The sequence below is a fragment of the Poecilia formosa genome, unplaced genomic scaffold, assembly GCF_000485575.1.
Source record: "Poecilia formosa unplaced genomic scaffold, Poecilia_formosa-5.1.2 Scaffold113, whole genome shotgun sequence".
Classification (NCBI taxonomy): domain Eukaryota; kingdom Metazoa; phylum Chordata; class Actinopteri; order Cyprinodontiformes; family Poeciliidae; genus Poecilia; species Poecilia formosa.
In genome coordinates this window covers 1,128,657-1,140,789 of record NW_006800052.1, presented here as the reverse complement: position 1 = coordinate 1,140,789, position 12,133 = coordinate 1,128,657, and the positions used below count along the sequence as shown (strand labels likewise).

The 12,133-nt window shown below is 35.7% G+C and overlaps 1 protein-coding gene and 1 long non-coding RNA gene across 3 annotated transcripts in view; one reads left to right on the top strand and one right to left on the bottom strand.

Moving 5' to 3' along the window:
- pir (pirin) overlaps nt 1-9,973 on the top strand; it is a 12,229-nt gene extending 2,256 nt beyond the window's left edge. Inside the window, exons 4-11 of one of the 2 annotated variants that reach the window (XR_001663095.1) lie at nt 1,853-1,933; nt 3,451-3,657; nt 4,953-5,037; nt 5,770-5,814; nt 6,807-6,889; nt 7,656-7,722; nt 7,835-8,007; nt 8,103-9,973. Coding sequence is in view for 1 of the 2 variants with exons in the window: in XM_007560142.2 (XP_007560204.1) it covers nt 1,853-1,933; nt 3,451-3,657; nt 4,953-5,037; nt 5,770-5,814; nt 6,807-6,889; nt 7,656-7,722; nt 7,835-7,953 (687 nt within the window). In the remaining variant the exon portion in view is untranslated. Of the gene's footprint in view, nt 1-1,852; nt 1,934-3,450; nt 3,658-4,952; nt 5,038-5,769; nt 5,815-6,806; nt 6,890-7,655; nt 7,723-7,834 lie in introns of both variants that reach the window. The other variant, XM_007560142.2, reaches the window with a different exon arrangement.
- Nucleotides 9,974-10,662: 689 nt separating this feature from the next.
- Nucleotides 10,663-11,444, bottom strand: LOC107837101 (uncharacterized). The gene is made up of 2 exons (XR_001663089.1): nt 11,082-11,444; nt 10,663-10,911 (listed from the first exon to the last, which is right to left on the bottom strand). It is a non-coding gene; the product is annotated as an uncharacterized LOC107837101 (long non-coding RNA).
- Nucleotides 11,445-12,133: the final 689 nt, after the last annotated feature.

Sequence of the window (12,133 nt, the reverse complement as noted above, 5' to 3'; positions counted from 1 at the left end):
GTGAATAAACATGTGTGCTGCCGTTTAACCGACATGCTGACTCATTGTCTTTTCAAAAGGGTCAAACCGAGTTGAACAGCCAAGCCCAGATACAAGCAAACAGCAAAATTCATATTTAAACACTAAACTGTGACAAGAAGCAACAGTACCCTATTATTTATTTAAAAAAATAGAAAAAAGAAATGAGTAATTTCATTTTTGGTAGTTTGCACTTTGTCACAAATACATCTGTTTTTCATGACAGTGAATAAACATGTGTGCTGCCGTTTAACCGACATGCTGACTCATTGTCTTTTCAAAAGGGTCAAACCGAGTTGAACAGCCAAGCCCAGATACAAGCAAACAGCAAAATTCATATTTAAACACTAAACTGTGACAAGAAGCAACAGTATTACGTATTTCAAGAAATGAAATAATTTCATTATTGATCATTTACACTTTGTCACAAAGACATCTGTTTTTCACGACAGTGTAGAGATTTGTGTGCTGCCTTTTTTTGTAAATCGTATAAGTAACAGAAACGGTGACACGTTTTCTTTTTAAAAGGGTCAAACTGAGCAGAACAGCCAATTCCAGATACCAGCAAAGAGCAAAACTCATATTTAAACACTAGATTGTCACAAGAAGCAACAGTATTACTTATTTTAAAAAAAGAGAAATGAGTAATTTTGTTTTTTGTTTGTGTAGTTTACACTTTGTCGTAAATACATCCGTTTTCCATGACAGTGTATGGAAATGTGCGCTACCTTTTTTCTTAATCATATAAGTAACCGAAATGCTGAGTCATTTTCCTTTTAAAGAGTCAAACTGAGCAGAACAGCCAAGCTCAGATAAAACAAAAACAGTAAAACTCATATTTAAACACTAGATGGCGACAAGAAGCAACATTATTCTATTCAGTTCTGGTAACTCTAAGTTTACACATTTTGAGAAATCATACATCAGGACAGTGGTATTGAATATGTTCTGGCATTTTGAATTATGGATAATGTTAACTGAAATCAGCATATTATTGAGTTAAATATTTCAATATGACAGCATGAAAACAAATCCCTTAAATTTTAAATAGAAAAGTTGTTCTGTGTCATCAGAACATCTATGATTTAATGATTTTTCTGTCTCTTCAGTGCTGTTCATATTTTTTGATCATTCATAATGAATTCTTACTGGTAAATAAAATGTATTGAAGTAAATCTATGCAAAACAAACAAATAAAAAACACCAAACAAAAATTCCCATCAACATCCCAGACACCTCCCTCCCCCAGTTTGTTTGGTTTTGTATATGCAGCCTCCATCTCCCTGTGTGCATGAATGGCAACGGACACAGCCGACCCTCGCACAGCTTTTGAAATCACACAGCTGTGCAGATGGATCACACACAACTCACTGCTGGAGCTCGAGCTTCCCTCCCTTACACAGATGTTTAACTTTGAGTCTGAAACCTTAAAGTCTGCGTTTCTCTTCCTGCTGTGCTGAAATGAATGCGTGAACATTGGGAATATAGTTGGCTAGTTTTTTTTGTTTGTTTGTTTGTTTGTTTGTTTGTTTTTTTTAAACTCGGCAATTATACATTCCTTGAGATTAGGAGCCTTTTATAGCCTAATGATGAGGTACAGTTAAGAGGGCTAATGAACAAAAAAAAAGTTAAATTCTTTACTGAATACAGATTTGATATGAATGTAAAAGCAAAAATCCAACTTTAGAGACATAGTTTATCGACTTCAAAGTAGAGAGCAACAATATGAATAAAAAAACTAATTTAATTTGTGTGTTATGATTTAATGTAATCACTGTGGCAGTTAACCACAGCTTTAATTTGTGGCTTTTGTCTGTGTGTTTTTGTGTCTTAGGTCACGTATGTTTTGGGGGGGATCACAGCCCATGAGGACTTTTGCGGTCATTCTGGACGTCTGACGACTGGAGATTTACAAGTACTGAAAAAGAATTAGGCAACAATTGACTTGTGATTCTTTTGTTACTATAAAGTTGCAGATTATTTTAGGCAAAAAAGAAACGATTGTAAGTTTTTCTGCCAGCACTTTTGACATAAGCTTTGTTTAAAGCTGTTTTTCTCAATCAGTAAATTTGCCACCTTAAATAATGGTTTCTGTTCTTTCAGATGTTACAGGGTTTCTTTTATTATTATCACTGTGAATGAAGCTATATAAGCACAAAAACTAATGTAGCTTACAAATACCCTTGATTTAACACACATGCTTTATAATCATGCAAAGACCCGCGAATTTAATATTATGCCCTCAGGACTGTTTATTAAAGAAGGTTTATAAAGCAGTACAACAAACACAATTTGAAACAGAGTTTCAGTCAAGTCCAGCTGAATTTACTTCAACACACAGTGTACCTCAGCGGACTCATGAAAGCTGCAGATGAGCCAAAGCATTTTTTTTTTTTTTCTTAGGATAGTTTTGTTAAAGACAGAAACAAAACAATGAATATGATCAAAAGCTAAAAGATTTTCTTAAAACAAAATGCATTTATAACAGGAGAATTTCAAATAAAGTTTTGTTTTCCTAAAAAAACCCAACAAACTCATGTAGCAGTACATCTGTCTCAGGTATTAGATAAATGCTTCATTGCACCTGTAATTTTCACTTTGATTAGTACTTTATGAAGTAAAACTGGCTGGTGGTTCTCATATAAGTGTATTTCAGTTTTTCACTGAATATTTACAGAAAAAGGTCACGACTAGCTGATGTAAAAGAAAGGAGGAGCTGGTGAATACTAAATGTTTCACAGAAATCCCAAACCTTTTTGTTAATCTTTTCAGACAATCTTTATTTATTGTTTTTTTTAAACCTAGGAGGAGTAAATGTTTTCTCATGGTGGATTCATTTCTGAATCTGACATGAGGCAACTAGTGAATTACATAATAGAAGGACTAAATTCTGCATAGGACTGTAACTGCCTATAAGGAAAGTTCCTGAAAGCTCATAAAATCATTAGCAATTCTTTGGAATAAATTATTTAAGAACTTTAGGTCTTTGTAAGCAGTTTGTTTGTCTACACCTTTTGGCTGCACAACATAAATTTACCTTTATGCTGAAGTTCCTACAATTTTTATAAGACTAGTGGTATACGAGATTATACTAATACGACTGTTAGAGTTGTATAAACTCACCTTCATTGAGTATTTGTTTCAGTTCAGATTAAATTTAACACATTACTGGTTCTACAATTGGTGGCTTCACTAAAATGCTTCTTAAGTAAATGTCAGAAAAAACATTTTCAATGTTTGCTTTTTCAATTTCATTAATGTCTCAGTAAGTGCTAGTGGTGCAGATGGACGTATTTAATTCATGCAACACAAACAGTTTCAAACTAAGCTTAACATTATAGCTTCAACATTTTCAAACATCCTCAACATCAGGGTTACATGTTTACATTTTGTGACTGAGATTATGAGAGAAATTGTGTCATTGTCTGCCAGTGGATGACAGCAGGACGGGGGGTGGTCCATGCTGAGATGCCTGTGTCAGAGGAGCCAGTGGTGGGACTGCAGCTGTGGGTGAACCTCCGAAAACAAGAAAAGATGATTGAACCAGCATACCAGGAGCTTAAAAGCTCGGAGATCCCCAAACGCAGCCAGGGTGGGATCACAGTTGCTGTGATATCCGGAGAAGCATTGGGAGCGAAGGTGTGTGTTCATTTGTGAGAGAATCTTCATATTTCAGCCATCGAACCTAAAGCAGGAGCAGAAATTTTTAAGTGAAGCGATTTCTCTTTTAATCTGATAAGCAAATATCTAAAAGTATATGCCTTTTTGTCTGTGTGTAGCTGAACAGGACAGTGTGTTTACCACAATGTTTGACCGCGGTGGTTGGAAGGATTGTTTGGAAAAAGGAAGCTAGAAATGAGGAACAGATTCTTTTGGCATCTGAATGATGACTTGCAGTTTTGTGGCGTCTCCTAGTTGTTTTCCTACATATGTGACCAGCGGTGGATTCTGAGGTGGCGTCTGATTGAGAAAGTGTGAAATGATGACAAACTGTGGCCGACTGTGAGGCTGAAAGTGAAGATGAACAAGTTATGATTGAAATTATGTTTCCATATGGCGAATTACTTGATTTGAAGACATGATCACATTTTCACATAACTGTTAGTCGTCAGATTAAGCTAAAAAGTTATGGTCCATAAGGAAATGTTAACATAGCAGCTTTGGTAAATAAAGAGGATCAGTGGATTGGAAAAGTTCAAGTGCCTTTATCTGAGCTTAATATAAACAAAAGCATAAAAGACACAGCAAGTTCCTGTGTTTCAAAACCAAGAGTTAACATTAGTTTCAATTAAAAAACAGTATATCTTAACTTTCCTAAAATAATAAAAACATATTGGCTTGAAATAATTACATACTTTTAATCAGAAGATGTAGGACAGAGCTCTTGGATGAAGAAATGGCCTTTTATATTCTTGGCTAAATATAGAATCCAGCTCAACTTGTTTAGTCCATGTGATTTGACATGTGCACTTTTGGGACATGTGTGACTGGCACACATCCCAAAAATACATAGTTGATGCAAAATAGCCATAAAATACTGAACACAGATTTAACACTAATGGAAAACGTTGATTTGATTTTATTTCCCTATACTCTTTTTATTTATTATAACGACAGTAGTAAAGCTCAGTCACTTTGTTTAGTTGAGATGAAGGCGTGTTAAATTTGAATATGTTTTGAGAAGAAACTTTACAGAGTGTGAGCTCACAACCCCAACAGTTTCATCCTGGGGAATGAAAATGTTGCGTTTATTTGGTGTTGATCACAGATTAAAACTTGGTTCCTATGAAAAACAACTTCAAACAAGATATGTGATGATATCTTGGCCATAGCATGATGTTACTATGGGCCGTTGTAATGTAAACTTATTAGTACGAAATAAAACATGTATATCTGTGCATTTTTTACCATGTGCTTTGTTTTCTTGTATACAGTCTAAGGTTTACACAAGGACACCAACCTTGTATTTGGACTTCAAGCTGCAGGCCGGGGCCATGCATGTGCAGCCAGTCCCATCTGGTAAGAGAATACTTGTATTGTTGTACAACCCAGAGATGGATTGGAAATGACAAAAGAATCAGAGCAGACCTACTCACAAACATCTAGTTGTTCCCTTAAGACTTATTATAAATGTTCAGGCTTGGAAGTATCCATGCTGTGAAATGACCTAGTTTATATAAAGCTGCACTGATGCTTGTGATGGGAAAGTACATTGATTTAATCTTGAATATATTAGATTTCGACAGTAGAAACCCAGTGCCCCTTTTAGTAAGTTTGTAAAAATGTTAATCGCACACTAAGCATCTTCTGTATATATATATATATATATATTTTTTACACTCAAATACTGTATTGTAAATAATATGTCTTTTTCATGCTCAGTACACATGATGCACATTATGGACATTTTTGGAAAAATAATCGGACTGTTGTCACATATCCCTTGAATCGCGAGTCCAATATTCCTATTTCTAATAACTGCACAGTATTTTCTGTTCTAGTTTTGTACAGTATTTTATTATTACTACTGTTGTTCTTAATGCTAATCTTTTCGTGTGAACTTTTATATATGATGCTGCTGTTACATCTGAATTTCTCCATTGTGGGACAATACAGACCTGTTGTATTCTAATTTCAGTCGATCTAGACCAAGTTAGTGTTACCTTTGAGTTTGGCTCAATAAACCATTTATTGCAGGTAATGGAAGCTGCAGTTTCCTCTGTAAACTAATAACATTTCTTTGTTTGACAGGTTGGACCACCTTCATTTATACTCTCTCTGGAACTATTCATGTCGGTGAGGGATTTATTTATTTTTTTCAACTTTCTTTACTTTGTTTTATTTTTCCTGGAAGTATTTCTGACTAAACTTTATAGTTTAAATGTTATTAACAAATAGGAATGTATCTGGTATGTTGAGCTGGACCAACATGGTTTGGTGGGTAATATAGACTACCTGTCTTCCTACTGAAAAATCTACATAGCAAATAAGTGAGTGCTTTGAGACTAACAGCTTGCCTTTTAAAGCCAACCAGAAGGTTCAATACATTTCAACGTTAAAGCTTGACCACTTATTACTGTTACTTACTAATGGTGTTTTTAGTTTTTCTCTAATATCAATCATATATCTAGAAAATATGACCGTATACCAAGCTGCATATCAGCAATATGTAATTTAACTGTGTATGATTGTAACCGCTTGACCTGGTGGAGAAACTCCTGGTGTTTCTCACTGGGTAGCCATCGTGGGCTCAGGGAACTCCCTTTGCATGAGAACAGACTCTTCCAGACACTGGACTTATTTTCACAGGCTTTGTTGATTTATGTGAACTGATTTTAATATTCTGCTATAAAATCTTGCTACATTTGATTGCTGTCCTTTGTTACCCTGAAGATTTACTTAATTGACTGTAATCACAACCAGATGTTTTAATGACACCAGAGGATAAGAAGGGATGCTGAGACTCTAACTCTGAGAAGTCTCTAACTCTGTGTGTAGTCTGACCTAAATCAGAACCAGCTGACTTTGATGAATGCATCCAGGAGAGCCGCTATTGTTTGTTTCTCGTCGTATTCAGTCTCATTGTGCAATGGGGAAGTAGATCAGTTCTCATGGCAAAGAGTGTACAACCCGATAGTATCAAAGTGGACTAAATGAAGTAGCCAGAGAGTGTATGCAATAAATGTTTGACCTCACTGAGGTTTACACTTGATATAAATAATGTGATGATTAAAAGTTAAATCCCTATTATTCTTGTTTACATATTAATATGCATTTTTTTTCAAAAGGCCCAGATCAGGAGCAGCAGCCGGTGGAGTCTCATCACACTGTGGTGTTTGGAGATGGTGATTGTGTCAGGTTTGAAAACAAGGTATAAAATTTCAAATGTTGAGACCTTGTCCACAAACATGCATTGTCAGATGGACTTTATTGTCAAAAATGAAACGTTTATCAGAAAAAACATCGTTTTTGTTTTGTTTTATTTCAAATGCCATTAGGACTGTCATAAACAGTTGGCAAAGTGTTTAGTAATATATTGTTGGGGGTTTTGGTCTCACAGATTCATTAGTAGTTCTACCAGTTTGCTGTAATTTTATGACCTCCTACTACATTTTTAGGAACATCCCCGTACTTCCTTAAAAGGTGCTCCTGCTTCAGCAAAGCATCTCTAAGCCATGACATTTCACCCACTGTGCTTTTCATTTTCTGTGAGGTTCTTTTTATGGGGTGCTGCATTTGGTTTACACAAAACATGTCATAAATACTTTAGTTTTAGGTTCGTCTTTCCAAAGATTCCAGAGATTCTGGTCTGCGTCTGCATTCCTTCTGGTCTGGACTTGATGTTCTTCTTGGTTTCCTCTTTGCAAAAATCTCGTCACACCTGAAAGTTAAACTTGGGTGGTCTTTATCCGATTGCACAATAATGCACTTAACACATCAACAGTAGGAAGAGCCTGCTGTAGGTTGGTTGACAGTGTTCTGATTTATTGCTTATCATAAATCACTTTTTTAAATCGAATTTTCAATTAACATTTTAAAATACCTGTTTTTAAGTTTATGTTATTTTTATTACTTTATTATGAAATCTTCTTTCAGCCTTTTTTCCAAGAAAGATGATGGCTTGTTTTTATCTCCAGTGCTCTGAAGTTTCTCATTTTGTGCTGATTGCTGGAGAGCCGATCAACGAGCCCGTGGTACAACAGGGTATGTTCTCTGCTTTTCCATTACTGTTCAGTAAACGAAGAAATCCCTTTGTTATTAGCAGGAATTCTGGCCACAGCTTTCAGTGTATTAATTGAAGTTGTTTGGCCTTCAGGTCCGTTTGTAATGAACACTCAGGAGGAGATCCAGCAGGCCATTATGGACTTCCAGAGTGGCACAAATGGCTTTGAAAGAGCCAAAAACTGGAGGTCCAAAATCAGAGATTCTTCTTGAGCAATGCAGCTCTTTATACAGATTGTTTCTGTCTTGCACTATGGGGGTGGATGGATGTTCTCAAGAGCGTTGTAATATTTTAGTAAAACCAAAAAAATTATGCTGATTTAGAGCTTTAAATATACTTATACCTAATCATAATGCTTTACATGGTATTTTTTTTATGCTGTTTGTAGTTACAGAAATACTATATACAATACTTTATTTTGGTGTTTTTAAGTGGGTACAAAAATACATGTAAGGTAGGTTTGAGTTGTTCTGATTTCTTGATTAATTGTAAGCTGTGTTGGTCTTTTTTTTTCAGTAGGATTTCCTCCATCCATCCTCCTCCACCTCTTTCCTTTTCCATCTTTGTGGCCTTCAACCCTAAACTTTTCACTTCCATTTTTGTCATGATTTTCTCGGCTGCTAGATGGCATCATTAACACAAACTGTGCAAGTGCTGCATTGAGACGTTTGTACAAACCGGCTTTATCATAGTGGAAGGAAAGTCTCTTATGTTGCTAAAAAAAGAACAACACAGCAGATGCCTCGATAATATTTCTTCTTAATCAGCACTTTAGAAATTGAGATTGGCACATATGTTGAGATGGTGTCATGTCCTTCTGCCAGGCGCCTTCAGAGACTTAGTTTATTTTTTTTAAAAAGATTTTAAATTCTGTTTGGAGAATTTGTGGCGTAAATTCATCCTTGTGGATTTGTAACTTCTGCAAGATGGTGCTAATTAAAGCATGCCTTCCTGAAGAAGAGTGTTTAGTCGCTGCTACTGGGATATATAGTTCCTATTGACTGATTCATCTTCACTGAAGTTACCAGAGCAACCACACAGGGATATTTCCCTGGTGACACTTGTTAGATATTTTAATTAAAGGTTTTGCAAAAGACTTTTTCCATGTATAATAAGCACTTTGTTTGCTCTCCTTTATTTTATTGATTCACATGTTCGCTCTATGTGTATCCCATCTTCGCTTTGAAGCAGACGTGTGTTACCTAATGCATATAAGTAATAAAAGTTAAGAAGTTGTTTACATATTATTAAACTCATAATTTTAGGACGTAAGGTTCTCCAGCATTGTACATTTGAAAATGTAAATCTTTTGAAGACTGTCTTGATTGGAGAAGTATCGTAACAATCATATTTTTCCATCTTCTAATATTATTGAAAACTACAGACTACACAGCTTACAGATGCAATAGATTTTTGTTGTTGTTGGTGGTGGTGGTGCATTTCTTGCAAATTAAATTCTAAACTTAATGTGTCGTTAAGGGTTAGTGGATAGGATGTCTGGGAGACGGGTGTGGTGCTGGCTTCTTACTTACCATCATGTTACGATGGTCTGGATCACATTTAAAACACGTGTTCCTACTCTTAGTCAGGGACATGCAAGTCTAGAGGAAAAACACTGGTGAAAGATTTAGCAGGGAGATGATCTGTCAACTCGATACAAAGATTTGAATAACAGAAACAAGAATCACAAGTTAAGATAAATCTTGATGCTGTAAGACCGTCTTTGTAAATCTAGGTAGTTTTTGTTGTTACTGTAACCTTAGGGTTATTTTCCCATAAAAATCAAATCTGTCTGAAGTGGTATAGCCATAAAGTTCTAAGTCCTGAAACATAGACTAATAGTAAAGAGGATTTTTGCACTGCCTCATTGCAGGAAACCTCAGCCTATTCATCAAAGCTTTAGCAGGACTGTCCTGGTTTAAAGCCCATCTCTACATTTGGCTTAAACTCACAATACACACAAGGAAGGTTATTGTTTAATTCTCAAGCTGCACCTTTTATGATGAACTCACACTTGACCAGTTGCTGTCAGGACAGCAGACTGATATATGTTTAGTCCATCTAAATGAGTAGAACTTCTTAATTTTACCTTCACTGCTATGGAGTTTCCTTTGGTTTCCTCCAGATGCTTCACTGTTTGACATGTGATGAATGTGTCCTGTTTCACTTGATTTATTTATTTATTTTTTTCTAAATGGTTTGTCTCGAAATAAAGACTTGGATTTAAACAAACTTTTGTCTCCCAAACTTATTCTAAAATGTCTTTTATGGAATAACTATTAGTTTAGTTAGTTAAACTGACCAATCTTAGAATATGTTAAAAATGAGGATTCTAATTCACTCTGGTTTAGGTTTAGCATGAGAACCTTCCTGCAGTAGCATGACATGAGGTTTTGTGGGTTTCTCACACTCTTGAACCCGAGCTTTCAAAGTTCATTTGGAGGGATGCCAGCAAAAAATCCTTCACCAGCTCAGAACATTTGGTATGTTTTTGCTAGTGGAAAAACGCTGGTGTGCAATTAGACATTTTACATAGAAATGACAATGCAAGTTAGTTTTCTTTTAAGCCTTTCATATTTTTAATTTTTTTTTAATATAAAGTTCATTGCAGTTATTTATTTCCATTGTCATTTTTTTTTACCATCTTAACTATTATGAAATTTTATAGTGTAAGAATAAATATGCAGATTTTTTTTCACAAAACTATTTGTTACGATGCAACCCCCACCCCCCAAAAACAAACAACAACAAAAAAAACAGTATAAGTAGTTTTCTTTGCTGTTGCTCTTATTTGAAGGTGACTGAAACACTTTTCATAAGGCTGCCAATTGGTCAAAGGAGCAGAAAATAAAGTTTATGTTTAGGTTTTTCATATAGCCTTGTGTAACAAAAGCAGACCAAATGTAACGGAGGCAGACAAGAAGTTTATGATTTTTTTTTTTTTAAATACCATCTACAGCTAAGTAGAGGAAAACGTGCATATTGTAAGGATCCTCAAAAAAATGCTTCCGCTGAGGTGGGGTTTAGATCATCCTGCAACTCAACGTGATACTGTAGCTGCAGTATGTCAGACGAAAAAAAAAAAAAAAGTCTTGCAGAGGACAGTCAGGTGTAATAAAAAGGGTCGTCGGAGTTCCTCTTCCCTCTGGCACAGAACTTTTCCAGAGCCGCTGCAGAAGAAGAAGGACACGGAATATCGTTACACTCTTTCAATAAACTATTTGAACTGCTGCAGTCAGGCAAACATGATACCCAGAGGAAACCCACAACAGGGTACCATGGCTACTGCAGTCTTTAAAAAACAACGACATTATTTAGCTTCATGGTTTTGTTAGCTTACCAACCAACGAGGGCACTACCACATAAAAAGATGACGAAACATAGGCAAAACGCGCCACAACCAGATCCGGACGGCTTCTATTATGTTTTGATTTGCACGTGGCTCCCTTAATAATATCTGCATCCTCCTCACATCTCTTGCTAAATGTCTCGGCACCGGCACGTCAAACTGTTCGTGCACTTGCCTCTCTACAAGTCTTTGCATAAAAATCCACGCAGAATCCTCCATAATTTCACAAATAAAGTTTTTTTTTTAGTCAGAAAACCATTAAAACGAGCTGGCACTGGCTGCCGGGAAGGTCACTGAATGAACTACGGAAATGAGAAAATGTAGCTGACGTTACCTAGCAACGATGTTTGTAAGTGTGTTTTATTTATTTTGAAACTTTATTTCGAACCGTTAACTCTTATTAACTTTACAAGCTCCTCAGAATGATTAGATTAGATTAGATTAGATTAGATTAGATTAGATTAGATTAGATTAGATTAGATTAGATTTATTAATCACACAGGATTTCACTTCATTTCACCAAGAGGTTGGTGAAGGCACATGGGGCCAAATACCTTTCTGTTGGATCAAGACTTGTAAATTATATTAAACACAGACATGTTCAAAAATGTCTAAGGGAGGACAGGCTTAATCTCACTTTTTCTATTTGTTTCAAATTGGGATTTTTTATGGTTAATGAAGACATACTTTGCTTGTCGGGTAAATATTCATGTACGATTATTCCTTTACAATGTCTTAAAACCTGGTGAAGAAGAAATGCACTTCTTGTATTTCTTGACATTCAATGACCCGTGGCATCGTCTGCAAGATGTCGCAGGTACACTTGAAAAAGAAACATGTTTTAATTGATTCTGAGTACAAACACGTGTATTTCTTTCTGTTGTTTGTTTCGTATTAGAATAGTTAAATAACTACCTAAAAGTAACTGGTTCATTTGAGTCAACATCGCTTCCTGAACAATATGACGCCAGGGAGCTATATTGGAGTGATGAAGAAGAGGAACCTGCTTCCTCTTCTTCATCACTCAATTCTTCCTCCAAAAC